General features: G+C 40.3%; 2 protein-coding genes across 2 annotated transcripts in view; one reads left to right on the top strand and one right to left on the bottom strand.

The window, feature by feature from the left end:
• The window catches only part of NUDCD1 (NudC domain containing 1), a 38,051-nt gene extending 24,165 nt beyond the window's left edge, over positions 1-13,886 (bottom strand). Inside the window, exons 1-2 of the mRNA XM_063424226.1 lie at positions 13,516-13,886; positions 4,094-4,248 (exon numbers count right to left, since the gene is read on the bottom strand). Coding sequence (XP_063280296.1) covers positions 4,094-4,248; positions 13,516-13,756 — 396 coding nt within the window. The 5' untranslated portion in view covers positions 13,757-13,886. The remainder of the gene's footprint in view (positions 1-4,093; positions 4,249-13,515) is intronic.
• ENY2 (ENY2 transcription and export complex 2 subunit) lies at positions 13,827-18,296 on the top strand. Its single transcript, XM_063424314.1, has 5 exons — positions 13,827-13,943; positions 14,304-14,397; positions 16,206-16,276; positions 17,063-17,137; positions 18,064-18,296. Exons 2-5 carry the CDS (start codon positions 14,330-14,332, stop codon positions 18,138-18,140), a joined length of 291 nt encoding a protein of 96 aa, XP_063280384.1. The 5' UTR covers positions 13,827-13,943; positions 14,304-14,329; the 3' UTR covers positions 18,141-18,296.
• Positions 18,297-26,774: the final 8,478 nt, after the last annotated feature.

Below are 26,774 nucleotides of genomic sequence, written 5' to 3'. Positions count from 1 at the left end.
TGAGATATTTTATAGAAGATTTAAAATAAAAATTAATTTTTTCAAGGAAATAACAGAGAATAAGAAAGAAATAAAAAAGAAAGGAAAAAATAAAAGTTATAAGTCATATGGCAATTACCACAAAATAGAAATAACAAATACAAGACTATGTTTTTATGAAAAATCAAAACACCTACGCATTTGACACATCTCTTTTAACTGAAATAATGAATGCCCTTATCCAGCATTCTGAATAACAAATAGACAAGTATTTTAAAATCCTGAAACATAACACTGAAAGATTTTGTTCCCTATCTGCTTTCTTGCTCTGACTTGTTTCAAATAGAATTCCCACATTGTGTCTGGTGCTGCTAACAGTTGCTCTGAACTGAAGTTAACTAAGTTACAGAAACAGTATTTCATAGCTAATTCTTATTGGAAATTAAAAAGATGAAAATATATTTACCATTAAGGATTTTAATTTGGTGTGAGAAGAGTTCCTATTGCCACAATTTTTCAATTGATTATTTGAGCATAAGTTGTCTTTGCAAGAAGAGCTTAAGGTCAAGAAACCAAGTCCAGCTGCTAAAGGAGAAAACTTTGAATGCTTTGCAGCTGTATTTGAATGCTACAAACACCGAACAATCAACAAAGTTGAGTCAGACGCAAAAAACACAACCAAATAAAAAATCTCAAGTCAGTAATCCCATCACTACCTACCCCCTTGGGTGTTTAAAGCAAGTACTGATTGCTGCTGGCATACTGAATAAAGAAAGTCCAACAGCTTTAACAGGAGAAAGTTAAAGCTATTATACAGTGTATATTTCCAGCCAAGTTAGAGTAACAATTTCCTCAGACTGGTATAAAAAATCCACCTGAATACTCATGCACCAACACAGAAGAACTGCTTGTGTTGATCACTTTTCTTTTTTCAATTATGTGTGATTTTGAGCAAGTGGCAAGAGGTTATATGCACTTTTTTTCCTTCCTAGATGACATCTTTTTAAATACCTAAGTTGCAGGGATAATTCACAATATATGGATAACCAACACACAGTCATATTAGAATCAAAGCTGCAACTAAATAAGAAATAAAACTAGAAATAATGATGTGTTAGAAAGCTTATGTGTTCTTTCATTCTGATTTTAAGATGAACACATTACCCTGTTCCATCTTCTGCTTCAAAGAAGACTGACATTCATTTTAATTGTTAGCTGTACTTGGCCAAAATCAATCTTATTTTTAATATACATTTGACTAATACCTGGCTGGGCACATTTGTAATGAGATACCTTGTTGATGCTTCTGAAGACACATTCCTTTTTATTCATATGCAAACATGCTTCCTTTGCAAAACAGCATGGTACCATGTATTAGGACCAAAGATGGTACCTATTTATTTCACAGTTTATTCAGTTTTATTTCCCCCTTCAGGTGGAACTGAAACTTGTGACCAGATATTAATCAAATGCCATTATCTTGAAATAGGTCCTAGGGAAGAACATTTCTTATGTCAATTTATAGCCTGCTGTAAATCCTTTATCTACTAAGAAATCACTTTACACACACAGTGCCCTCCTAATAAAGGAACCTATGGGGTGTCTGTGCTGTGCAGGCAGAGGGGACGTGCAGGGGTGGCCCCAGTGAGGAGGGCCAGGGCTGCCCTGTGCACAAACAGCCACCTCCAGCTGGCTCCACTGGACTGCACTGGGGAGAGCTGAGTGTGTCAGCTGGGACACTGGAGTGGAACACAGGTTTGCCTGCAGCCCTTGGAGCAGACCATGGCATTCATCACAAGGCTGTCCCCCTGACACCCAGAGAGGACAGATATCTGCACTGCTGCCCATGGAAAAGCACACAATGGAGCAAATTCCTGGTACAAGCTTTGTGGAACTTTATTTCTGATCATCCTACACTAGCTCTAATTGGCAATAAATTAAATAATTTTCCCCAAAGTCAAGTCTGTTTTGCCCATCATGGTAACTGGTAAATGATCTTCCTGGTTTTATCCTCATCCACAAGCCTTCCTCTCATTTTTTCTCGCCATCTTGTTGAATAGGGGGACTGAGAAAGTGTTTGGGTGGGTGTCCAGCAGCAAGTCAGGGTTAACCAACCTCAAGGATAAAACAAAAAATGAGACTGTGACAAGCCACTGTTAAGAGAAGACTTTCTTTTAGATGTTTCTACTAGGAATCCAGCTGATCTCAAAAGTTTTGGAAGAAGTCCTAGAAGATTATTTTGTCATAGTGAGAGTCTGCCAAAGTCTCCAACTGCTACATACTATGAAAAGCAAAGGAACTATTTTGCAGCTTCAATTCTCACCCTATCATCTGCTGGAAACCTGTATTTCCTGAAAATCTAAAACTATAATTTCAGACTTTTTCTTAGTTTAGTCCTGACCTAGTGATTTCTGTCCCCAGAACCTTGCACAGGCTAAGCCACATGCTCTCAAAAACTCACATATAGCCCTGTGTTTTCATCTGTCTGACCAGGTTACAACTCAAACTCTCTGGTAGTATGACAAGGGGTACTTGTTGGAGTACAAGTTCCCCTAAGCCAAATCCATACAGGCCCAGGAGTGCCCAGAAATGTAAGCATTGAATTAGAACCTCCAGAAAAACTAAAATAATACATCTACACAGACATGAGGCAGAAACGCAAGTTCAGTTTTTCAATAAGTAGAGAATTTTTGACGTGGCTTAGCAAATAAGAAACTGAATTAGTTGGTAAGAAAAAGACCTAATACCTAAAGTTCAGTAACACTGGCTTTTGCAAAGTTAGTTAAATTCTCGTCACAACAAAAACAATGCAACCTTGCTAAACACTCTTAAATAGAACAGGTAGAGCTATATGTGTAGAATTTGTGGAAGAAATTACAAATACTGTCGCACATCAATCTTAGCTTAGGATTGGCCCAGCAAGAATGTAAAAAATTCATGTTTTAACCAGATCGGCTGAAAATAGAATAAAATGCACTACTTTGAGGAAGCTAGTGGGTTCATGAAACACAAATGCCACTGTTGTTGCTTCTGCAGCTGCTACCGCTAAAGCGCTTACGGGACACAGATTACGCTGCTGCTGCTGCTGCTACTACTGATGAAGATGCTGCTGCTTCTGCTTGGGACTTAGGGACTCTGTGTCAGAAGGCTTTCTGAACTGGCACCCACTGTAATAATCTCTGCCTTCATGAGGCTGATCTAGCCATGCAATGAAGCACTTTACTTTTACAGCTACCCAGTTTTTTGTCTTCAATGAGGACGTGCAGGAAACTTGACAGATATTTTTCCTTTCCAAACCGTCTTTTTTTCCTTAATGCCCAAGCACTACAATTGTATGTGCCAAAAACATGATGTCCATAGAACCGTGTCTTTCCCTCTCTGAAATGAAGTATAGTTTTGTAAAGGCAACTAAAGCATCCGTGCATTAAAATGGCTCAAAAGAAATACAAAGTTTGATTGCTTAGGACCACCGGTATAAAAGCAAAAATTTCAGACTTGGCCTAGCTTGCTTACACTATTTCAAGTTCCCTCATAGCCACAGCATCTTTTTTTCTCCAACAAATGATGTCTAGATCAAGCATTTCTAATTCTAACATATATACAATGATACAATGACTGAGTTTTCGAGTTAGGAAACAAACATCACGTAATGTCAGGGAGAAAGAGAAAAGCAACTAGAAAAGAAGCATCCTCCCTCTCCTTCAGCTTGTCATCATGTCCATCTTGCCCAGAATGGAAGCAGATGTAACACTATGTAGAAGTCTATTTTTGTACTAGGAGGTCAGGGACTAACATTTCAATTTCCATGCCAAATGTGTAACTCACTAAAAAAACTCTGTAAGCTTTTGTGAACCCTTTTGCTACAAGCATCTCCAACTCCTGAGTGCTCCTGACCCCTTAAAGGTGGGATGGCACACACTATTGCAACACTAATGCAATATTATTAACACAAAGAAGTCAGAAACCTCACTTAAAATCCTTTTATTCTTCCTGGTGAAATGCATTTTTGTTGACTGACTTGTCTTTCTGACAATAGCTTCACCCAGTTTTTGCATTTGGATCCTACTCGCAATTTTTTCAATTCAGTGGTTTCAAAAAAAGATTTTGTACTTACCAGAGTCACTGAGAGATTCATAACCCTTCCAAACTGATCAACATAGTAGACGTTATCCTGGTACCAGGAATCAAGGTGAAGATAATTATACATGCCAAAAGCACGCATGTGGTCAAGGGTATATTGATCATCACGAAGCTGCACTTCTGCTACAGCTGGAGGGAAAAGAAAAATACTATTTTAACAATTATTTATTTACATTTTAGTAATTTAAAATTTAAAATAATAATTTAGAAATATTTTTCCATTTTCATTCCATAGGTATGCTTTATTTGAAGAAAAAATACATTATGTATACATAGTTTAAAATTTCACCGTAAACTGGGAAAGCAAGTCATCCACCCTAAAGGCCACTGCAGTCATTTGGTTTGATTATCTCATCACCATTACCACTTACAGTGGCCTATTGTGGTGGGTTTACCCTGGCTGGATGCCAGGTGCCCCCTAAAGCCACTCTGTCACACAGAAGCCTTCCCTTGAGCCCCCCGGCTACCAAAACCCGGCCATGCAAACCCAATACACCTCCACCTGTCTCTCACCAGCATGTGTTGAGGTCAAATTTATCAATAACCCTCACAGGATGAAACACACAGCTACCCACATGCAACAACAATGTATTACAGTAAGGGAAAAAAGTCTGCTCTACAGTAAGTCTAGGAAAACAGCAGCCAAAAGAAATATTCCATATTAACTACATGGATTTCACTGTCTTAAGTTCTGAACTTGTCTACCAATACTTGCAAAGCAAAAGATTAAAACAGTTCAAAGCAGAATTAGCTCACAGTAATTACAAAAAAAAAAAAAGCACAAAACAAAGTAACAACAAAAATCAAAAGTAAACAAATAACAACCCCCCACCATGTTCTTAGCACTCTCACTCAGGCTGAAATTTCCAGAAATGCCCAAGACACAAGATACCATCAAAATTTCAGTCTAAGTTTTTCTAATTAAAAGAGGCTGCAAAGAATGGCTGTTCACTAGAATACTACCTTCTTCAAGGCAAGAAGTATGCTACCTACAGTCATTCACTTGAGCAAGAGTTTTCCAAATAAACATCTACTCAACTACTGATGCCAGAGGTGCTGGCAGAGAACCTTGAATTTTCTGCTCCAGAGTTAAAAAGACCTCTGTTCCTGAGACAATCAGAAAATAGAGACTGAAACAAATCAAGATGATGTGATTTAAAGTGTTCTTTTGCACCTCTTATCTATGCAGTTGGTAACCATGATTCAAATTTGGCACTAAAAATTTGCATGGAACTCTAGTCCAAAATGTATCCAAAAATTCTTCATAAGGACAACTTGTGAGAGTGGTACTGGATATCAAAATTTGTCCTGGTAGTTTTTGCCCCTAGATAAAGATCAGGTCTGTGTCCATGAGGCTGTGATTCTAAATATATTTAATCATATTAAGGATATTGAGAAAACAGAATGGCTCCTAATTTTCTAATAACCACAAAATCAGTAACACTGATTCTTATGCAGATCAGAGTTAAAGAATTGCTAAGGATTTGGCTGAAATTTGAAAGCAAACTCAATCTACACGAGGTAGCTCTCAAAGGAGCTTACTGAACCTTGACTATCTTCAATACATTCACATCATGGTTACCAAACTGAGCCTGGATTAAAAAGTATTCACAGTAGCTGTAGTTCTAGTTGGCATCTATATAACAACCAGTGGGATAACTGATTATATAAACCAGTAGTATGGCTAAATATGCAGTAGAAACTAGACAAGGTGGAGTCTTGTTAGTCTCTAAAAAAGGGGGGGGAAATTATGTCCTTTGGGTTTTGCCTTTTTTCCTTTTATATGTTCTCTTTGTTCTTCACAAATTTATTTGTAGCTCTGTAGCCTGTTGTATTAGTGACTAGTTTTCCCAGTACTTTTCCATGGCCTTTCCCTAAGCAGAAAGATAAAACACATTCCAGAGCTCCAAGCTCCAGGAGTCACAAGGCTCCAGTGCTATCTTAGCTCTTCCTAGGAACCAAGGCTGAGAACAACTCTTCCAGATACATTCCCACCGACAAAGTATAACTAGTGCTGAAACAGGGCTCCAGAGAAGGGGCTTGACCTGGGGGGGAATTGCATCACCACTTGTCCTCCTAATTGGTGCTTTTTATCAATTATGCTGATTTCCTAAAAAAAAAGAATGTATTCACCCCTGGGGGGGCGGGCTTTTGTGGACATCTTTCCATAACTGCCTCTGAAGGTCTTCAAATAAAGATCCCCTTTTTCAAGATCCCCTTTTATATTATTCTTACTATAATTATCTTGAGTTTCATTTCCAGGTCGGGAAAAAGACAACACTACCAGTAATCAGAACTGGATCATCTGTCGCAAACTAACCAGATTTTTATTTAAATTAGGTGCAGCTTTTTTCCTCCTATTCCATATCTATAAAGAGATTAAACAGCTGTAGTCCAAACATCTCAAAATACATTAGAAGAGGTCTAGTGCCTCCTTCTGTAAATAGGTCTCAGATCAGAACTCCATTTTATTCTCCAGTACAGTCAACCCAGCATTCTTAGCTTTCCTGCAGGGAACTTATCTTGAAATTCACACAAAAAAAATCCTTTGGAAAGTTACAAGTAAACTCTGTCAGTCCATGATGATTAGCAATCAAGCCAAAAGTACAGGGAAAGCACCTCAAGGCAGCAATTCACAGTTATTTTAGTTCCTAATCTTTCAACTTCTACTTCCAGTATTTCAATTCCATCTCACCCCATAACAGGGACCATTCACAACTCTCTGCAGCAGCACTCAGACTCTTACTCTTCTTTAGCATCTACTTAAACCCTACTGCAGCAGTAGTTTACTGTGTCAGAACAGCAATTCCTGCAAAGAGCAGTTCCTTTGGCAGTGCCATCAGCACCACTGCACAGCTATCACAACCACCAGACAATCACTATGACTCAGAGCAGACCCCATTAGAGACGCTGGCTATTAACATAAAAGTGGCTTTAGGAAACTATGCAAGATTATACTGTCTGATTAATAAAAAATCCAGTCATACTATACAAGATGCTTGCAAAATCACAGCATAGTTAGCAATTAATCTCCTAATCACTGTTGATCACCCAGATCTAATCATTATTCATATTCACCACACAGGAGGGATGTACCTCTGCAACTGATAAATTACTGTTCCACAAGCTATGGCCCTTCAAAACAAGCTAGAATATCAACAAAGGAGTGACAAGAAAATATACCTGTCTTAATGGCAAGGGCTGTTATCCATTCCAAATCCTACTTGAATTAATTAGAATATTTTATTGCAAATAACATTGTAAAAAAAGGAATATATTGTGAAAATGAATTTTAAAGCTCTTTGTGTAACCAAGTTTTATCACAGAGATATTTTTCCAAACACAACAAGAGATGATGACGTGAGTGTTTTGTAAACAATTCAAGACCAAATCAAATATAATCCAGGACAATTATTTTCAGTGAAACCAAGCACATATCATCTACTTCCTGCACAGCTGATCCTATGAAATTAGAATGTACATGTAGAAACATGTAAAGGTTTTTTAGCACAAAACCCAGTAAGGCTTCCTTTCTCTACTTCTCCCTCACCATTCCTGTGGTTATGTTGCTCCTGCCAGAATCATAACTAAACAAATAGTCTAAATACTCCAAACTAGACAATTCCTAAAGTAAATGCACAACTTCTCACAAAAATTCTTGGAACAAGGAATTAATGATTAGCTGATTGTAAGGTGATAAACTTCATAAAATCTGGAAGAACATGAATTCGCTGTCCTTGAGTTTTCTAGACTGTAATTCTGATAAGCCCTGAATAATAAAGGAGGTCAGAAACAGGAGATCCAAATCCCTTGTATTGTTGCAATATGTAATTAATTCCACATAAACAGTAGTCAGAAACTATACAATTCACAGGTGATTTTAAACTAGGAAATCTGACAAATGTGTACTGTCTTGTCATGAAACAGTTCAAATGAGGTAGCCAACTACTTTCAGAATGTATCATACATATGTGTAGTTCTGCCAAGATGAAGCAATTAGAGAACCTATTCCATTCTCCATTAATTGAAACCCATACTGTGACCAAGTGAAATCTGCACACAACTGCCATCTGCTATCACATACCATGTGCTTAGACAGTTTATAGAAGATTCTACACTAGGGTGAAGTTCATTCCTTCCTTTCTACAGCCTTCAAGATTCAAGGTTTCTTGATGGTCCTTTGAAAAAAAGAGAAAACCAATAGAGCTGAGTGAAAAAGGGAGAAAAGAGAAAAGAAACTGAGAGTCTTAATAAAGTAAATTCAGAGAAAGGTAAGTTAATATAAATGGAGAAGAAGAAATACTTAAATCAGGTCATCACCTTATTCAGTCTCACAGTTACAGTTTTATGAGTTTTGAGTAATTTAATTTATGAGCGTTAATTTCCTGTTTAGTCAGGATTTGTTTCTGATTTGTTGTTGTTTGGTTTGAGTTTGTTTTGTATTAGGGTTTTAAATTTTTTCTTGCCATTTTGTAGTTTTGTTTGTTTGTTTTGGTTTTTTTCTTACTTTTTCTTTTTTTGTTGTTTGTTTATGTGATTTTTAAAAGAGTCAGACTAATTCACCAGTCTCAATGAGTTCACTACTCTGTTTGGGTTCAATTAAGAAGCAGCAGTCAAGGGCAGCTATTCAACAGAAAGATACTGACCTCTTTCAAATTTCTGATAAATATACCTGCACCATGGTAACCCAGAAACATTGATTCATACACTGTCATTCATACCAGAAAAGAAAGCAAGTATACAGAATGTATAAACTAAATCTCAGCTTTCAATATTATTTCCCAACAACCCTAGTTCTGTGGGATATTTTGGTCCAGTATAAAGAAAACTATGCTACTTTTCCGGAATTGTATGTATCTGTATTAGTTGCATGCATTAAAAGAATAATTTGACTCAAATGGTTTAAACATAATTAAAGATTTGCACTCACTCACAATGCTTTACTGAAAAGCAAAAGTACTAAATACAAAGAAATTCATAAGAATCAACAGAAGAAGTAACACATCCCTAACCTAACTGTAACTATAAGATCCCTAGCTGGATATTATTACAATTATTAATCTGCAATGCAAAAGAAAAATCTCATCTTCTTTCTATCAAGAAACTTATACTTTAGGTGAATAGAGTGAATAGCGAGGTCTTACATCTGCCACCAAAGACTATGAAGCAGAACTGGGATAAAAAAAAAAAAAGAAAGGTAGAGAAAAAAAGGAACAACCCCCAAACAGCCCCTGCATTTTTAGATGTTTTCCTGAATACATCAAATCAACTTTACTGCAAAATATGCAAAGTAATTTTACCAGTACGTCTTGTTGCATCAAATACTGTGTTTGTATGTCATGCCTTGTTTTGCAATGCCACCCAGTGGACTCAATTCTGTATTGCAGATACACTGGTCTACTGGTGGAAGAGATAATTTATTTTCTAGTATCAGTATTCAAAGATCCTTCTAACCCTGCATTAATGTTTTTTATTTTAATTATAAAAAACATTATTTTATTGTTAAAGGCAGCTGCTCGTTTTTGTTAAGTAAACATGTGCCTGAGACCAAAACTTCTATGAATTACAGCTGCAAATGTCTGAAAAAGCTCTCAATTTCTTACTATTTCCCACACATTAAATTTTTTACATTTGATTTTTCAAATGCAAATGGAAAATGCAAATAAAAATCCCTTTAAATTTTTGAAACACACCAGTGCCATTTGCTCCATAAAAAGTCACAAACATATGTTTTCCACATAGCACTACTAACGAGCAACTTTTCACTGAAGCAGACCTAAACAGCATGCATTACCACCATTTTTTTAAAAAAAGTGGTAAAACTGATAAATGCATGTGATCAGAGGAATGCATTCTCTGCGTATTCTCCTGGCTTTCAACAGCAGCTCCATCTCTGAGCCAATGTTTGCCCTGCTTTTCAGCTGTAGCTACATTGAAAAGCATCCACTACTACGGCACAGGTACAACAGTCCTGCCAAAGAGACAAGATAGAGAGGAAAGGGATCAGGGACATCCACACCTGAATGAATTCTAAGCCTCTGGAAAGGAAAAGGAATTATGAGACATCTAACCAGTAAACAGCAAAGGTCTCAATCCTTTAAAACTGTTGTGCAACTTGGACATGATCCTTGCTGAAGACAAGGATTTGCCCCACAGTCTCTGCTTTGTACTCTGCTGAGATCGGATTAGGGCAGAAAAAACCACAAACAAGATGCTCATTTGTCCCTCCTAAACATTCGGTGATCTAATAAAAAGGCATTACAAAACTCAATGCAAAGGAAACATTTGAAAGTAAGTTAAGGAAATAAACTAAAAAAAAGTAAGGAGAAAGATAAAATTTACAATAAAGAGCTAGAAATTAAAAGCATAATAATATAGGACTCATTACTAGTTGAAATATATTGCCAGGAAGAGAGATGAGGAAACAAATGACTCAGAGTTTGGCATTAACTAGGACAGAATGGGTTGGAATAAGGAAGAAATAAAAGAAGCACAAGCAAATCCTAGCATTTAAAAGAGAAGGGAAGGTATCGCACTTCCCCCATTCTTCTTCACTGTGACCATATATTTCAAAAAAATTACTAGAAAAATCACCTTCTATCACAGATATAATAAATAAATAGTTCCTTAAAATGTATTTCTTTGTCAGCCACACATCTGACCACAGTATATTCCTGGCAACGACAGTCAACCAGTTGAAGTTGAAGAAACTAAGTTTTACATGATGGTCAGAAAATGAAGCTCACTGTAGTCCTCGGGAACATGACAACCACCAAGGCTGTCACACACCACCACATGCTGCTATCCACCTGCTCCAGGGGTAGAAGACTGCAGCAGTTCCACAGGGCAATTTTTTTTTGGTCATTTTATTTTATAGCTAGCAGTGAAATTCATGAAAATTATAACATTCGTGAAAATATAAAAACAGAGATAGAAATACTGAGAGAAGATTGATACTCTGAAGTTCACTATGCAAGTTTGTAATAACACTTCATGAACACTTCAACTACAGCTGAGTTAAAACTCAGTTTTACTTAAGAACGAGCACTTATTTCTTTTTATTGTCACGCATTCCTCTTAACTGCCACCAAATTTGGGATGCCACATGGACAGAATGGCAAATCTTGGGTCATTTGAGACGAACACTCATTAAATCTTTTTCTGTAAAGCAGAAAAAATCAACTGCCTTTTTACATTGATCTTCCGGATTCTACTACAATATTTTTGCAAACAGTTGTGAATAAAATCAGAAATAATTATACTGACAGTGTTTCTAAACATTTTTTTCAGCTATTGCACTCAATCCCACTTCAAGGAAATTAAATCAAATTCTTTACATAGTGACAAATATTGATTTAATAACTCAAAAACTACTAAGCTCTTCATCATGTTCTAGAGGCCTTGAATCTGCATACAAGTGTGCTGGAAAGCAGTTGTTCTTGGCCTTCCCACAGAATACTGGTTTACTCTCCCACGAAATAATCTGAAAAAGCCACAGCCTACACACCATCCACAGTCTCTACAACTCAACCCATTACTCCTGTACAACACAAAAATCAAGTTTTGGAAGGATACCCTAAATCTAACACATGTGTAAACCACTGACACTGGGATATACAAAAGTCAGATGCAGAACACTTCTGCATTGTGAGTAAACACCTTGAAGGACACAAAAGAAAACCAGCAAGCAGAAAGAGGCAGCTGTAAGGCCAAAGTGCAGGCTGCAATCAAAACATCTGGAAGACAGATATAAGGCCTGATACATTTCCTGTTATTAATTCCAAAACACAGGAAAAACAATAAAAGCTTTCAACTCTCCAGAGAACCAATATCTATACATATATATGTGCACACAGAACAGAAAAAGTGAGTTAGTATTAGTGACTCTGTAGGACAGTTGTGTAAGTTAGACAAATGAGTCAAGGTCTTTGTGCTGTGTGAAGTGGGGAAAGAAAAGAACAGTCACACATACAAATCCTCTTTTACACGAGTTACTACTAACTATGGAACTATTATGTAAAATACCTGAATGGACAAAACCTGAGTAGATCCATCTCTCCATCTGCAACTCCACTGTTCATGTATTTTCCTGAAGATCTGTAATCCTCACCTACTTAGAACAGGTGCACAACTGACAATCCAAGAACCACAAAGGTTGCTTGACCATAGGGAGTACAGCAATAAGAGACAAGCTAAGGGAGTGTGCCAATGCTGCACTGCTGCTATCTCTGACACAACTGCAGCACACTCACAACACGCACACACTCACCTGCATTTGGGCTGTCTTTTGAAAGGTGACACCTAAAGCAGTCTTATAGTAAAAATGTTACTCTCGTTAAATTTTCCAGTCTTACCATAGATACACTCACAGTCTCATTCACTTGACCTTCAATACAAAATTTATCTAAAAACTTCCTTCCTACTGCTGACAATTCAGCTGAATGAAGGTATGAAAAGGTATGAACACTTACCTTTCTGACCTACTGTGAATACAATATGTTGTACACAAAACTAAAGTAATGTGTAATGGATAACTCTGTAGACAGGTATATCATTTAATAAGTATATAGAAACAGAGATTAATCCACACACATTGTGTTTATTGTCTCAGCTTTACAAAGAAAACCAAACTAACTAACCTTCCAAAAAGACCTGAATTTAACAAATCAGTAAACGTAGAGTGCTGAGATATTTTAGGGCGTGGCTAATATTGCAGGCACATATCCAACACGACTTTGTGCTAATGTACTCCTCAATTAATTAACCTGTTAGTAGACTAATGATGCTTGGCAGAGAAAGCAGGGCATGGAATACATGACATGAAGATCCACCTCTGAACTGTGGGCAGAGTAAGAAAGAAAACCAGCTAATTTGCTGAAGTTTATATAATATGTTAATATCGTATGTATTTCTCTAAACTGCACGTGCTCCGTTCACACTCTGCTTTGGACTACCTCAGCTCGTCATCTGGCCTCACCTTGCCTGCACAAGCAAGACCAGATTTAGAACACAGTTTCCTTACTCATTTAGGAACTAAGCGCGCCAGGAGCAGGCAGGAGCTGTAAGACAGAGGTCTGACAAGTGAGAGACCTCGATCCACCACGAAGCCACCCGGCGGGGAGGACATCGGCCGCCCCCGGCCACCTGCAGCCATTATAACGAGAGACGCCGAGAGAAGCGCTCGGTCCCTGAAACCCCCGCGGTTCGAGAGGCGCGGGACTCCCGGCGCTGCGGGCCGGGCTGTCCCCAGCTCGGGGCACCCTGCACCGAGCGAGGGCCGCTGCCCGGCCGCGGAGCACCGCGAGGGGACGAAGGGAACCGCGGGGGGAGCCGTCCCCGCCGCGCTGCCCGAGGGATGCCCGGTGGGACCAGCCCCGCGCCGCGCCCGCTCCTCACCCGCGTCCAGCCCCAGCTGGTAGCAGGCCAGCGGCTCCAGCGACAGCTTGTATCCCTCGAACTTGGGGTCCAGCAGCAGGCGCTTGGCCTGCAGGGAGCAGTGGGCAGCGCCCGCCATGCCGCAGCTCCGGGAAAACTTCGGGAAGCGCCGGCAACTCCGCGGGCCCTCGGGGAACGCGCGGCAGCGGCCGCGGAGCACCACGGGAAGAGGGTGCGCGGGCGCCCGGCCGCCGAAGCGCATGCTGGGAGCCGTAGTCCGGGCCCGCGGGCAGCCGCGCGCCCAGGGCGCGCCGGGAGCTGTAGTCGCCGAGCCCGGACTACGTTTCCCGGCGGTGCCCGCGCCCAGGAGCGGTGGGGCCGGCGGCGCGTGGCGCGTCCTGTAGGCGGCTCCGCCTCTGCTGCACGGACCGGCGGGGCTGCGGCGGGCGGTGAGCCGGGAGCCGGCCGGGAGCCAGCCGGGGCGAACGGGCCGGGCCTTCCCCCCACCGCTCCCTCGCTCCGGGGCGCCGCGGGGCGGGCCGAGCGCCCGGGGCGCCGGGCGGGAGGGCCGGGCTGCGGAGAGGCCGCGCCCGGAGAGGGTGGGCCGTGCCCGCGGAGGCGGCCCGGTGAACTGGCGGTGCCCGGGCAGCTGCGTGCGTGGGGTGCCCAGCTCGTCCATGAGCCGGTCACACACTGGTGCTCCGGTCATTAACCGCGGGGATGTGTCAGGGGACAGAACACTGCATGTCATTCTGTTGTGGTGACTTTTCTTTGCTGAGTGAATGACACCAACGCTTTGCTCTGTGTAGGTTTGTGGAAAAACTAGATTTCCAAAATGAATAAAGATGCGCAGATGAGAGCAACCATTAACCAAAAGCTAATAGAAACAGGAGAGCGAGAACGGTAAGTTCACTTCCTACTCTATGCCGGTGAGAGGCTTTAAGTGCATCAAACCTCTACTACACCTAGTAGTAAACTCAATCAAGTAAGCTCAGCTCTAACTTCTTTAAAGGCTTGCACGTGAAAGTCTTGAGTGTTATATAAACTATTTTAAAAAGCGCCTTTTGAACAGTTTTTAGTTTTCCAGTTGAAAAGATAGTGGGGAAATAAAGGATGAGGTAATTGGCTTATGAACTCTAAAGGTTTCTCTTATGCAGGGATTTTGTATTGGACTACCCTATATTCACATAAGAATCATAGTTCCATACAATTTGTTGCAGTTAAAGTCTTGTTACTTCCTGATAAGGAGAATGAAACAAAACTTTCCTTTTTGCTTTTAAGTTTTTCTTGTGTTTCTAGCTCTTCTCTTGTTAGGTAAAGCGATACATAGTAGAATACGTAAAATAGCACTTGTGCAAGTCATTGTAGAGATCCCAACAAAGGCAAACAAGTAAATTGCACAATGTTTTGGCCTATTGTTGTCTCCTCAGTCTGTTTTATTGACAGTGTATTTACATATCACTAGAGTGATATGACATTTCCCTCCTCATGGTTTCACTGTGCTTGCAACACCATGCACTAGAAGCTCTATTTCCTTCATTTTTAAAAGCCTGTATGAGAATAATTTTTTTCCTGAGTCATGGAATAGCCTTTTATCTGGTGTATCCTTTTATAGCCTGATGTGGTATCTCTGCTCTACATCTTTCCTGGTTGTGACCATCCCTTGGAGATTGCACAGAGCTTCAGCAAAGCAAGCAATTTCTTGAAATGGTATTGAGATCTATTTTATGCTAATTTAAGACTAGGAAGGGTTTTATCAGGACGTCAAAAGCTGTCTTATAAACAGCTTTATCAGAGCTGTACTGTGATCAGAGGCAGAGCACTTGGATTTCTTGAACTGAGAAATGTCCAGAGGCAGCCAATTTCACCTGTATTCTTACTCTGCTTTTTGTCATCAGTTTATCTGCTCTCTACACAATTCACTGAGTAAAAGGGATTAGAACTACACTGGTCAGCCTCTTGCTACTGTCCTTTCATTCATAAAAACAGGGTTTTGCTAGAGTTATTTAGGATAGTACAAGATAAGCAGCTTGCTAGCTAATGGAGAAAAGGGTAAAAGATATTAAAGTTATTTGTCATATCTTATTTTTATTTTATCTTCTTCTCTTTTTTAGTACTAATTTTCACTGTTTTAGCTACCTTTCATTATTCTGTTTTGATATATGGAGTAGATGCTTCATTGTGGCAGATTGTTGTGTCTTTTCCATTAATGCCAGAATCATTGCTGCTTGAGCTTACATAGCTAATCATGCTTTGGAAGGTAAGATACAAGGGCATGTATCATTTCACCCAGAACAAGGTAATGTGTAACTGGGGAGATAAACCTGCAGTTGAGTACTGCAGAAGTCTTCCGAGGAAGAAGGTTTTACTTATTTAAAATACTCTGATTTCAAAAGTTTGTATACCTCTGCTACCAGAGTAGACTCAGTTTGAGTAATTCAAGGGCTTCTACCTCTTTCTCTGTGGCTGCAGCATCAACATTGCCTGAAGCTATGCTGTGAGTTAACTCTGGAGGGACCAAATCCTCATAGTCCAACATGGTAAACTGAAATTGGAACTGATTTGGGTTTGGATTCACCTGCTGTTCAGCCATTTCTGCTGCTGGTCTGGGAGCTCTTGGGTAGTAATTGTAGGCTTGACTTTCAAACTGGAGCATATTTAAGCTGTCAAGAGTGTTTGCTGTTCTAACAAGTTTTATATTGTCTTAACAGCCTTAAAGAGTTGCTGAGAGCCAAGTTAATTGAATGTGGCTGGAAGGATCAGTTGAAGGCACATTGCAAAGGTAACAATGGTCAATTAATTAATTTCCTTTGTGGTCAACTGGCCAAATAAAAGTCCCAGATGAAGGCTTTACTGACATTTTAAACAAGACCTGGGCAAGAAGAATGTATCCCTGGCAACTTGACATTTATGTTTAGATATGCTACGGAATTGAGATTACTTCTCAGCTTTGACTTCTGTATTTTTCAGTAGTGTGCAAGGCACTATAAGTAAACAGTTGTTCCAATACTGTTGTGTATTAATAATAGCCTTCATTTTGCTAAAGATTTATTCCTTTCTCTCTGACGTACTTTTTGACTTGGCTGAAATATGTACAGAAATGGTGTTTAAACCAGTTGGAAGAATAGTAAGGATTTACTGTCTGTGCTCTTCCTTATTGTATGTTCCAAAGTGTTTTTCCAGCTGCACCTTCCCTACTCCTGTGTAAGTAACGTGTTCTAAGAGATAAGTGAGCCAACTTGTGAACTGCTCCAACACTCCAGTAACAGGCACATCTGGTAATGCTCAGATGAGAGCATTATGAGTTCTAATGTTTGTTTTTAAAATGAGCTGATCAAGATGCATCAGCAGTGACAAGTTTCCATCCTTAAACCTATGGCACGAGTGAGACTAAAATTCACTGTACACTGCAGTAGGTACAGAGCTAATAACCTGTATTTAGGTCCCATGCTACTTCATATTCTCTCATGACTATGTAGACAGGTTTTGTCTCTTAATCACCAGCACAGGTTTTGTTGTTCTATGAATGGATTAAAAGACTTAAAGTATGGGTCTTGGTCTTCCCCAGATGTCATTAAAGAAAAAGGATTAGAGCATGTTACTGTTGATGATTTGGTGGCAGAAATCACTCCCAAAGGCAGAGGTAAGAAAATGCAAATGTGGATGCAGTAGTACATCAATAAACATATCTACCTCTATTTCATTAATGTTTTGAAAGCAGCATTATGAGCTTGCCTATGTTGGATTCAAGGAAAAATGTTAATAGCTTGATATTATCTACAAATTAAACGTGAATTTGTATTGTATAGCAGCCTTCAGATTACTTTTGCAGATTACATTATTTAGTCATGTCTATATTAATTTTTATAATTGACTTAATAGTCCCGAGCTGTGTATGCAACACAGCATTTTAAAATTCCAAATCTTTAAAGATGGAAAATCAGAACTAACAGTTCTAATGTAATAGGAATGACAAGAGTAAAGCACAGATTAAAAGTAAGATAAAGTAAAGTAAGGTAAAGTAAAGTACAGATTAAAAAAAAATGAAATCACTTAGGAAACTGCAGTCCTCTTTATATTGTTTCTCTCGGGCTCTCTAGAAGGGTTTGATATTAGTGGTAGAAACTTCATTAAGTTCTAAATAAAAATAGGCCTTCAAAATAGCTTGCTTGGGACCCTTACTCAGAGGCCAGGGTTGAGATTTTTTTGGTTTTAAATTTGTGAAGAAAAAAGGCAGGATAATCACATTTTTTCTGGTGATTATATCCTGTTTCTCATTGAATAATCCTTTTCCTCAAACTTTCCAATTTTCTGGACTATGAATAGGCAAAAAAAAAAAAGACCCAGCAACAACATTGTTCTCAATAGATCCCAATTTTAGCCTATTTGAAATGGGAAAGTTATAGATTTGCTATACAAAAAATCAAGTTGTTTCAGTTACTTTAGGTGTTAACAGAATTGCAAGAACAATGAAAGAATAGAAATGGCTGTTGTAAAAGTATAGTTTTAGCATATTTTTTCTTCTGTGGTTTTTTTTTTTTACTTTTTGCTCTCTTATTTGTGTTTCAGCTTTGGTACCAGACAGTGTAAAGAAAGAACTCTTGCAGAGAATAAGAACCTTCCTTGCTCAGCATGCCAGTCTTTAACTTTGACATTCATCTGGGATACAGTTTCCTGTATCACATGAATCATGTCAGGATTGGAATGCAGTTTACATACTTAAGGATGAAAAATCATTAAATTTTCTTTGCACTGCATCAATTTCTTAAACCTGGTGTTATTTTAATAAAAAATTTTGTGGACTCATGGTTCTAAGGTGGTTCTTTCTCAGTGGACTGTAATGTGGTGTCACCTGTTCCAGTTTTTAATAATCCTTAACTTTATACAGTTGTGGAACCTTGAAAAGATTTTCAGAAAAGAAGCACTGTTAACAAATATCTTGACCAGAAATGCAAAAAGGTGTAAAAAAAGGTGTGGAAAATGGGATATGACATACTGCTGAGCCTAGCCTTTCTGATTTTCCCAGAGTTAAGCAGGAGAAATTTAAGACTGTGTGAACCTGTTGGTAAAATTCCTTTTGTACTGCTTTTCTAGAGAATGAGTTGTTTGAAGTCTCTGAAATGGGTTACAAGTGTTTACTCAGCAATTCATAAGAGTTTGAATTCTTCACGAAAAAGGCAATTGTATCTTTCATCAGCAACTCTTTCCACATTTACTTTGAGTCACTATTCTAATACTGAACAACTACTGTTTTCTAGCTTCACGTATATTACTGGTATTTCTTTTATATGGATCTTTGGGGCCTTTTGAAATTGAAGTATAGTTCAATAATTTGCCACCGTAAGTCTCTTAACATGATGCATTTTTAATTCTTGTATCTGGAAGTCTAACATTAGCCAGGAAGTGAGAATGTTTCATTTTTCCCGTCTTGTATGTGTGGTTTAGAATAGGCTATAAAGTGGAGGAGAAGCATAAGCATTAGCAGAAACTGACTGAGCAATCGGATACTGTTGTGGCTCGGTGGCGATTCTGAAAAATTACTGACTCAGTATTCATACTCCTAACTAGAAGAATACGGTCAAAGGTGTCACTTAGAAAGTCCTTCCCGTGCCAGTGGGTTGTGCTGCTCCACCACTGCTGCGAGCTCCCGGCTGAGGAACCGCTCGGGGGCAGCCGCGCCCCGCGCACGGGGAGGGCGCTGGCGGCTCCCTGTGACCCTGCGGCCCTCGGGAGGGCGCTGGCGGCTCCCTGTGCTCCCTGCGGCCCTCGGGAGGGCGCTGCCCGCTCCCTTTGCTCCCTGCGGCCCTCGGGAGGGCGCTGCCCGCTCCCTTTGCTCCCTGCGGCCCTCGGGAGGGCGCTGCCCGCTCCCTGTGACCCTGCGGCCCTCGGGAGGGCGCTGCCCGCTCCCTGTGACCCTGCGGCCCTCGGGAGGGCGCTGCCCGCTCCCTGTGACCCTGCGGCCCTCGGGAGGGCGCTGCCCGCTCCCTGTGACCCTGCGGCCCTCGGGAGGGCGCTGCCCGCTCCCTGTGACCCTGCGGCCCTCGGGAGGGCCCTGCCCGCTCCCTGTGACCCTGCGGCCCTGGGCCTACGGAGGGAACCGCGCTGCTGCGGCACAGAGCGCAGGGCCCGGAGCGCAGGGCCCAGAGCGCAGCGGCAGCGGCAATGCCAGCCCGGGAGGGCTCCAGTGCCTGCTCAGACGGGAACAGGTCTGAGAGAAGGCTGGCAACAGCCAAAGGTGAAATTTGGCTGTAGACAGGAGTTGGTAAAACGGGGCAATACCAACATCAACGGGACAAGGTGTAAGGGGCCATGAACATCTTTTGTCTGTAAAGACCAAGTTCCTGCTGAGACTGAAACAACACTGGAGCCAGAGCTGGGAATCAGCTGCAGATGTTCCTCCTGAGGGCCTTGCCTGTGCTGTTTTAAATCTACTATCATGTCAGTTTGAGCATATTTGCTGTATGTCATTGCCTCTATGTTGTTAAATAATACTGGAGGTCAGAAAGAAGACAGTTCTTTCATGTAAAGATCCATCTTGGTTTTTTAAATGTGTTTTTGCATTCAGTATGCATCATGGATTAAAACCTGCTGGCAACTCCCCCCAACACCCAGTGGGATGAGGAAGAGAATCAGAAGTGTAAAAGTCAGAAAACTCATGGATTGAAATAAAGACAGTTTAATAGGCAAGGCAAAAGCCATGCACATAAGCGTAGCAAAACAAGGAATTCATTCACCATTTTCCATTGGCAGGCAGGTATTCAGACCTTCAGGAAAGCAGGGCTCCATCCTTAGGTACTATGGAAGACATAAATGGCCACTCCAAATATCCCCCCTTTCTATCTTCCTCGAGCTTTATGTGTTGACTCCCAGTTGGGGACAGCTGTCTTGGATGGGTTCTTGCCCCACTCCTTATGCATCCCCAGTCCCCTTACTGGTGGGGTGAGAAGGAGAAAAGGCATTGATGGTGTGTAAGCACTGCTCAGCAATAATGCAAACACCCCTATCTTAGCACTATTTCGAGCACAGCCTGTAAAAAATTGAAAACAGCCCTGTAATAACTACTATGAAGTTATTAAGTCCATCCCAGCCAAACCAGCATAGCATGTTAATTCAGCGTTTGTAACTTTATTTGCTGTATGTCCTATTTGAATTGCATATATGTATAATTATTATGAGTTCTTCATTCCAGACTTGATATACCCAATGCTACTAGATGGAGTACATTATGTTTCTTCAAACAATCTAACAGAATATATGCTAGTGAGCATGTTTTACATATGTCCAAGCTGTAAAATACCATCAGTAGTTTTACCCTTTTGTTCCTAGAAAGTCTTTGTTAATGTTCTTCAATATTTTGCACATGACTTTGAAAGTCTTTGCTTAATGAACAGCTGCAGCATGTCATGGGCACACAATTAACTTGCTCCAGAGCTACCAATTGATTATCTTCACTGTGGTGGGAGAGGGCCAGATTTAAGGTATTCATACACTGAACTGTGGAAGACTTGTCTCATCTGTAAACATTTGAAGCTCCACCTGGAACATGACAGCTGAATTGCAGCTGCTGTAAGTGCAAAGTAGTCCTCTGCAGTCAGCTTATACTTGGCTTAGAATAAAGACTGAACGCTGTACAAACTTTCAGAAAATTGTGCTGACCAACCTGAAGGTAAAGGCTTGACAACAAGCTCTTTCACATGCTGCCAAAAATAAGCTGTAAAGTTCTGCCCAGTCTGGCTTAAAATGCAAGACTGTTCAGAGACCAAGAAGGAAGAGGAGTGTGACTGCGTTCCAGAGACACACCAGTGGCTGCTGTCTCAGGGTTCCACTGGCTGCTCTTTGATGTAAGCAGTCCAATGCCACTTGTTCCCCTCGTGAGTTCTGTAAATCACACCAGTGCAGCCTCCATTAAGCAGCCAGGCAAAGAGCATGTTGGACAACATGTGCAGATCCAAATTAGACTGGAGTGTCCTGGTCAGAGGAATCTCGATGGATCTTCTAAGAATGAAGTTAGATTTGCAGTTATATCAGCAATGAGAGATGGTTTCTTTGTAGCATCATATTTCTGTTTTAACTGCAGGTTTATTCTCAGATGCATAGGCTGGCTTGTTTTGCAAGCTGTTCCCTGCACAGTCTTACTTTCTACTAGTTTGTTTGAGTATTGAAAACAGTAACATTTAGGATTCAGTCAGAGCATTGTCCTGCTCAGGTTCTTTTTCCCACACTTAAAAATACAATGATTTGTGTTTTTAAAGGTTCCATACCTCTACCATATACAGACAGATTGATGCATTAACTAATTTTTCTTCAAAATTTCCACATTTTCAATGTCATGCTTCCTTACAAAGGCAGACTAGTGAGCCATGAAGTGAGAATTCAGGACTGATGTGAATTACCTCAGCTGTGGGAATATATTTCTTTTAGCTGGCCCAATGCATATACATTCCAGTAGCTGGTTCAGCTTCATCTTTTTGTAGACAAGTCTGCAAAAAATACAATAGTTTGTAAACAGACATGGAAATAATGGGTTGGATAACAGCTAGAGTAAATTGGTATAGCTGTGGATGTGCACTAATCCAAATTCTATGTGACAGCAAATTAAATAGTTCTACTGCTGTCAATGAAAGACCAGTAGAAAAAAATTAGCTTAGTCTATCCCTTAGTCAGGCCCTGAGGGGTCTGAAATGCACAATGCACTGAAATTTGTTTGATTCTAATTTGTTTGATAATTATTCTCCCATGAATAGTTCTCTATATTGACATAGTGTTGTGGTTTGTTTGCCTGTGTTCTGGCTGGTTAAGGTTTTTTCCTTTCTGTGATGTAATCATTGAGAGTTTGTACATCCCCTTTATATGTCAATCCTCATACCCTCTCCCTGATCCCTTGTCCATCACTTGGTGTATCCTTCCCTTTCTCTAGAAGGCTCTAAGAAGGGCATCGAGTGATAGGCTGGAAAGCAAGCCCTCAATGTTTATCCTCGTTGTCTGTTTTGTGCCCCGTTCCTCCCCGGCCTTCCCCCACTGGCTGATGAGTGGTTCCCCCTTGTACCCTCCTCCCTGTGAAAGGGGCTGTGGGCTCTGAGCCTGAGTCTGTACCCCCCTGGTCTAGGGTCTCTCTGGAGTCACCAATAAAGACCTGGACTGATCCCATCGTGCAGAGCCTCTTTCAGCCCTTGCCTTCTCCTGACACAGCCTTCCCGTGCCCGGGGTGCTGCCCGCAGCCGCCCCTCGGTCCCCGGGCACTGAGGAGTGTCCCCAGCTGAACACTGTGCCTGCTGGCCGGGTCCTGATCAGGGGGATCGGGAGGCACAGTCTCAACATAGTCCAGTCAAAAACTGTCATAAGCCAGTGACATCATCAATAATTTCTGCTGGGATGTCAAACTTTACTCACATCTTAGAATGATTTTGCTATCATAGGTTTTTCCTTTTTTTGGTGGGAGGGTGATATTATATATCTTCTTTTCTCCCTGTTCCTTCTTCATTCTTTTTTACTGCTATAATGTTTTAGTACGGCCCTTTATCACTTGGAGAACAAATACATATGAAGCCTGTTTTAATCCAGTAAGATTCTGTCAGTGCTATTACCAAATATTTGCTGCTTCTCATTTCTCCCTGGAGAGTCCTTTGAGGTGACAGTTCAGCCATGCCATTGTCTTATGGAATATGTTTAATTGTAGCAATTGTGGCACCTTGAGAGTTTGGCTTTAACCTAATGATTGAGTTTTCACTGGAGCAATGAAAAATATCCAGTGTTTCTACCTGCTGGGTCTCTTTGGCTTTATTTAAATTTCTAAGTATTTGCAATTGAAATGAGAGTTGTGTTCGACTTGGCCTGTTTTTCTCAGCTATTTATTTTCCAAAAAAGAAACAGCTGTGGCTGCAGAGCCAAATGTGTAATGACTGGAGCTTAAAATGAGGAAAAACAAATTCCTTTCCTCATAAATAATTTATATTTCACCACCTTAGTGTAATAAATAGTTATTTGGTATTCTGCTTGGAATAACAAAAGGCTTAATCTCACTTTGGTGTATTTCACCTTTATCATAATGCTTTCTATCTGAACAGTGTTATTCTTAAAAATGTTTTTTATGCTTAGCTTTTAACTAGTGATTTAGCAACAGTTCATTAAAAATGTCCCTCTAAGTAATCCCTGCTAATTTCTGTTTGTTGGAGTCACTAGGAAAGAGGTTCCATTCCTTCAATCACTGATCCTGAGGTAAGATGTAAAGTTTCTGTTGCAAATGTGTGTTTGGCAGCCTGTGGGTGAACACTGATGAGGGCAGGGCAACCTGGCCCTTTCTGCAGCCTGGCTCTCCTCCACTGTCTGTGTACAAAGTCAGCACAGTGTTGGGGGTTTGCATCTAGTGCTCAGGGCAAAAGCAACACGATTCCCTGCAAAGCAACAACACTGGAAATTGTGAGGAAAAACTCAGCATCTGCTTCCAAGGCTGCTTTGAATACATATGGGCAGAGATGAGCATAACACTGATCCCAGCTTTGTATGCTGCACTGGTGAGTCTGTTGCTCGATTTGCAATTTTAAAAGGAACTAGGAAAAAAAGTGGAGGACTGAAAGAGAAAAGGGAATTATCGAGGGGTAGCTCTGCTAGCTAAGTTTGAAAAATCTCCCAGTGCTATTCTACTGAAAAGAAAGCTGATACAAAATATGGTGGTGATGTGTCATAATCTTCTCAGGGAGAAAAAAGGAAACAAAAGAAAGATTAACAGAGAAAGGATTAAAGAGTACATTAGAAGAAAAATAGAAAATAGAAGACAAAATTTAAAAGAACAACTGCTTAATCACTAGAACAAACAGAGAAGAGGTATGGTGGATCCTTCCTTTTTCAATGCATATACATTATGCAATATGCCTTTAAGGAAGAACTGCTTTAGTTCAGAGTTAATCAAACTTTCTGGAAACACAGTACTTAACTATTCATGCGCCCTGGAGCTGGCAGCAGTTGCTCAGTTTCTTCCAGAGGAGAAAGGAAAGCCAGAATAAACGCTTCCCACAAAGAGAAATGCTTCTTTAGTTGAACACAAGCATAAGTTGTTAGTCCCAAACACAGGTGTAGCTGGGTGGAATGTATTGTCCTCAGAAGCTACAATGGAAGAGGCCATAAAAAGTGAAGCATTACAAAATCTGTAACCTGGATTAAAAATGCTGTCTCTAGCTCATCTGTTAACATTTTCATGCACATTTAATTCTGAGTTAAGTTTCTCCCCAAACCCTGGATCAATTTGCTAATATTTGAGTTGTTCAGCTTACACTTCAAAATACCTGTTGATGCATATTTTGCAGGAGGAGTTTTATGAAATAGTCAATGGGCAGAAGAGGACTGTTTTTCCTTTGTTGAATAAAGATCCAAGAGTGTGATCTAAGCCTGGTTTCAGCCTATTGAATGGTGTAATGATAAATATAACTTCAAATGCTTGCCCACTATCATGGAGTGAACAGGAAAACTTGCTAATCACAGAATAAGCTGAGTTGGAAGGGATCCACAAGGATCATCAGGTTAAAATCGTAGCCCTGCACAGAAACATCCCCAAGAATCACACCATGTGTGTGAGAGTATGGTCCAAATGCTTCTTGAACTCTGTCAGGCTGGTGCTGTGACCACTTCTCTGGGGAGCTGTTCCAGTGCCCAATCACCCTCCGGGTGAAGAATCTTTTCCTGATGTCCAGCCTAAACCTCCCCTGACACAGCTTCAGGCCATTCCCTTGGGTCCTGTCACTGGTCACCATAGAGAAGTGGTAAGTGTCTGCCCCTTCTCTTCCCCTCATGAGGAAGTTGTATAATGAATGAAAAAATGTATTTATTTTACTTCCTTATATCCCTTCTTTGACTGCTCTCTCCTTAAGACTGTACATGAGGTTACACAGTTATATTCGAAATAAACTGTTGATTTTTTCCCACATCAAAACTGGGATCTAGTTTCCCAGTCCAAATTTTACTGAGACAGATTATGGTACCACTCCTACCATCTATTCTGCATATTAACTCATCATATTAAATACAGAAACATCCTAGGAAGAAGGAGCCAACACTGTCAGCAGAGAGGAGAACCCAGGATAGTCTCTTCAGGAAATTACTCAGCACTAGGCTAAAATAACACATTCTTTATCACCTCTAAATTATTATAACACTGAAAAGACCAGCCTGCCTGTTTCAACCCGAGGTGGGTATTCCTCTAGGCTGACTGAGGATTCTGCCTCATAAATGGTCCTGTGAGCTGGCCAGGCTCCAGTGTGAAGGTCAGTGTCTCAGAGAGAGATGCTCAAAGGAGAGAGAACCCCTGAAACATTCTCAGGGGTGCAATGAAACTTCTCAGTCCAGCAGAAGATCAGATCTACACAGTTGTCTGAGATGAAGGAGACCTAGGCAGTCACTGATGCTCTTTGGCCTCTTTTGGCCACTGCTTCCAAAAAAGCTGCTTTGAGTGTGCTCCATTTCAAAGTTATAAATTTTATTTTAATATATTTTATACTTGCTAAAAGTCAGTTTGTTGAATTTCCCTATAAAGGCCTCTTACCAGGATCACTGGTCTGGAATTTTCCTCTACATGGTATATCAAGCCTTAGTGGGAATAAGGGAAGGAATTTAAGATATACTGGCAGAGGCAGAGGAGAGTTCAGCTTCAGCCAGGAAGACCTTTAGAGAGAAAAGGGGCTTTTGTGACTACTTGGCTACTTACTTGGGTCATACTTTCACACAAGCTAGGATAGATATTTGTCTAAACTTAAGCAAATTATTTGGAAAATACTTAGATATTACCCACAATATTTGCTCAGGAATACTACAAAGGAATGGAAGATGTATCTAACAATGGAACTGCCTCTTCTCATCTGGAGTTTCAAGATGTTTTAATGATTAAATTTGTAGCAGCAAAAATTTACTTCTGAATTTTACAGTAAAAACCTGCAATTTTTCTGTGGTTAGAACTATGAAAACTCTTCTGACCAGAATCAAACACTTTTTGAAGGTAAAATTTATTCCATAAATATAAAACTTGAATTACTACAAAATGCATCAGGAGTGTAATTGAGGAAAGGTACTCTTAGTTAAAAAGCTATTTGTAGCTTTAATAAACCACTTCAGAGAACAAGCAAACAAATGAAGCACATATCCCGGAGGAGGGAGAATTAATATTGAAAGAGAGATTGTATCACTTTTACAGACAGAATGAGGTTATTAAATAGACATGAATGTATCAGGATAATGGAACTATCAAACTTTGACACTTCTATGGCATTTCTTCTATTAGCACACTTGCAAATTGT

Source organism: Prinia subflava, chromosome 1 (genome assembly GCF_021018805.1).
Source record: "Prinia subflava isolate CZ2003 ecotype Zambia chromosome 1, Cam_Psub_1.2, whole genome shotgun sequence".
Lineage (NCBI taxonomy): Eukaryota > Metazoa > Chordata > Aves > Passeriformes > Cisticolidae > Prinia > Prinia subflava.
The sequence above is the reverse complement of the archived record's forward strand: the minus strand, read 5'-3'. Positions and strand labels throughout refer to the sequence as shown.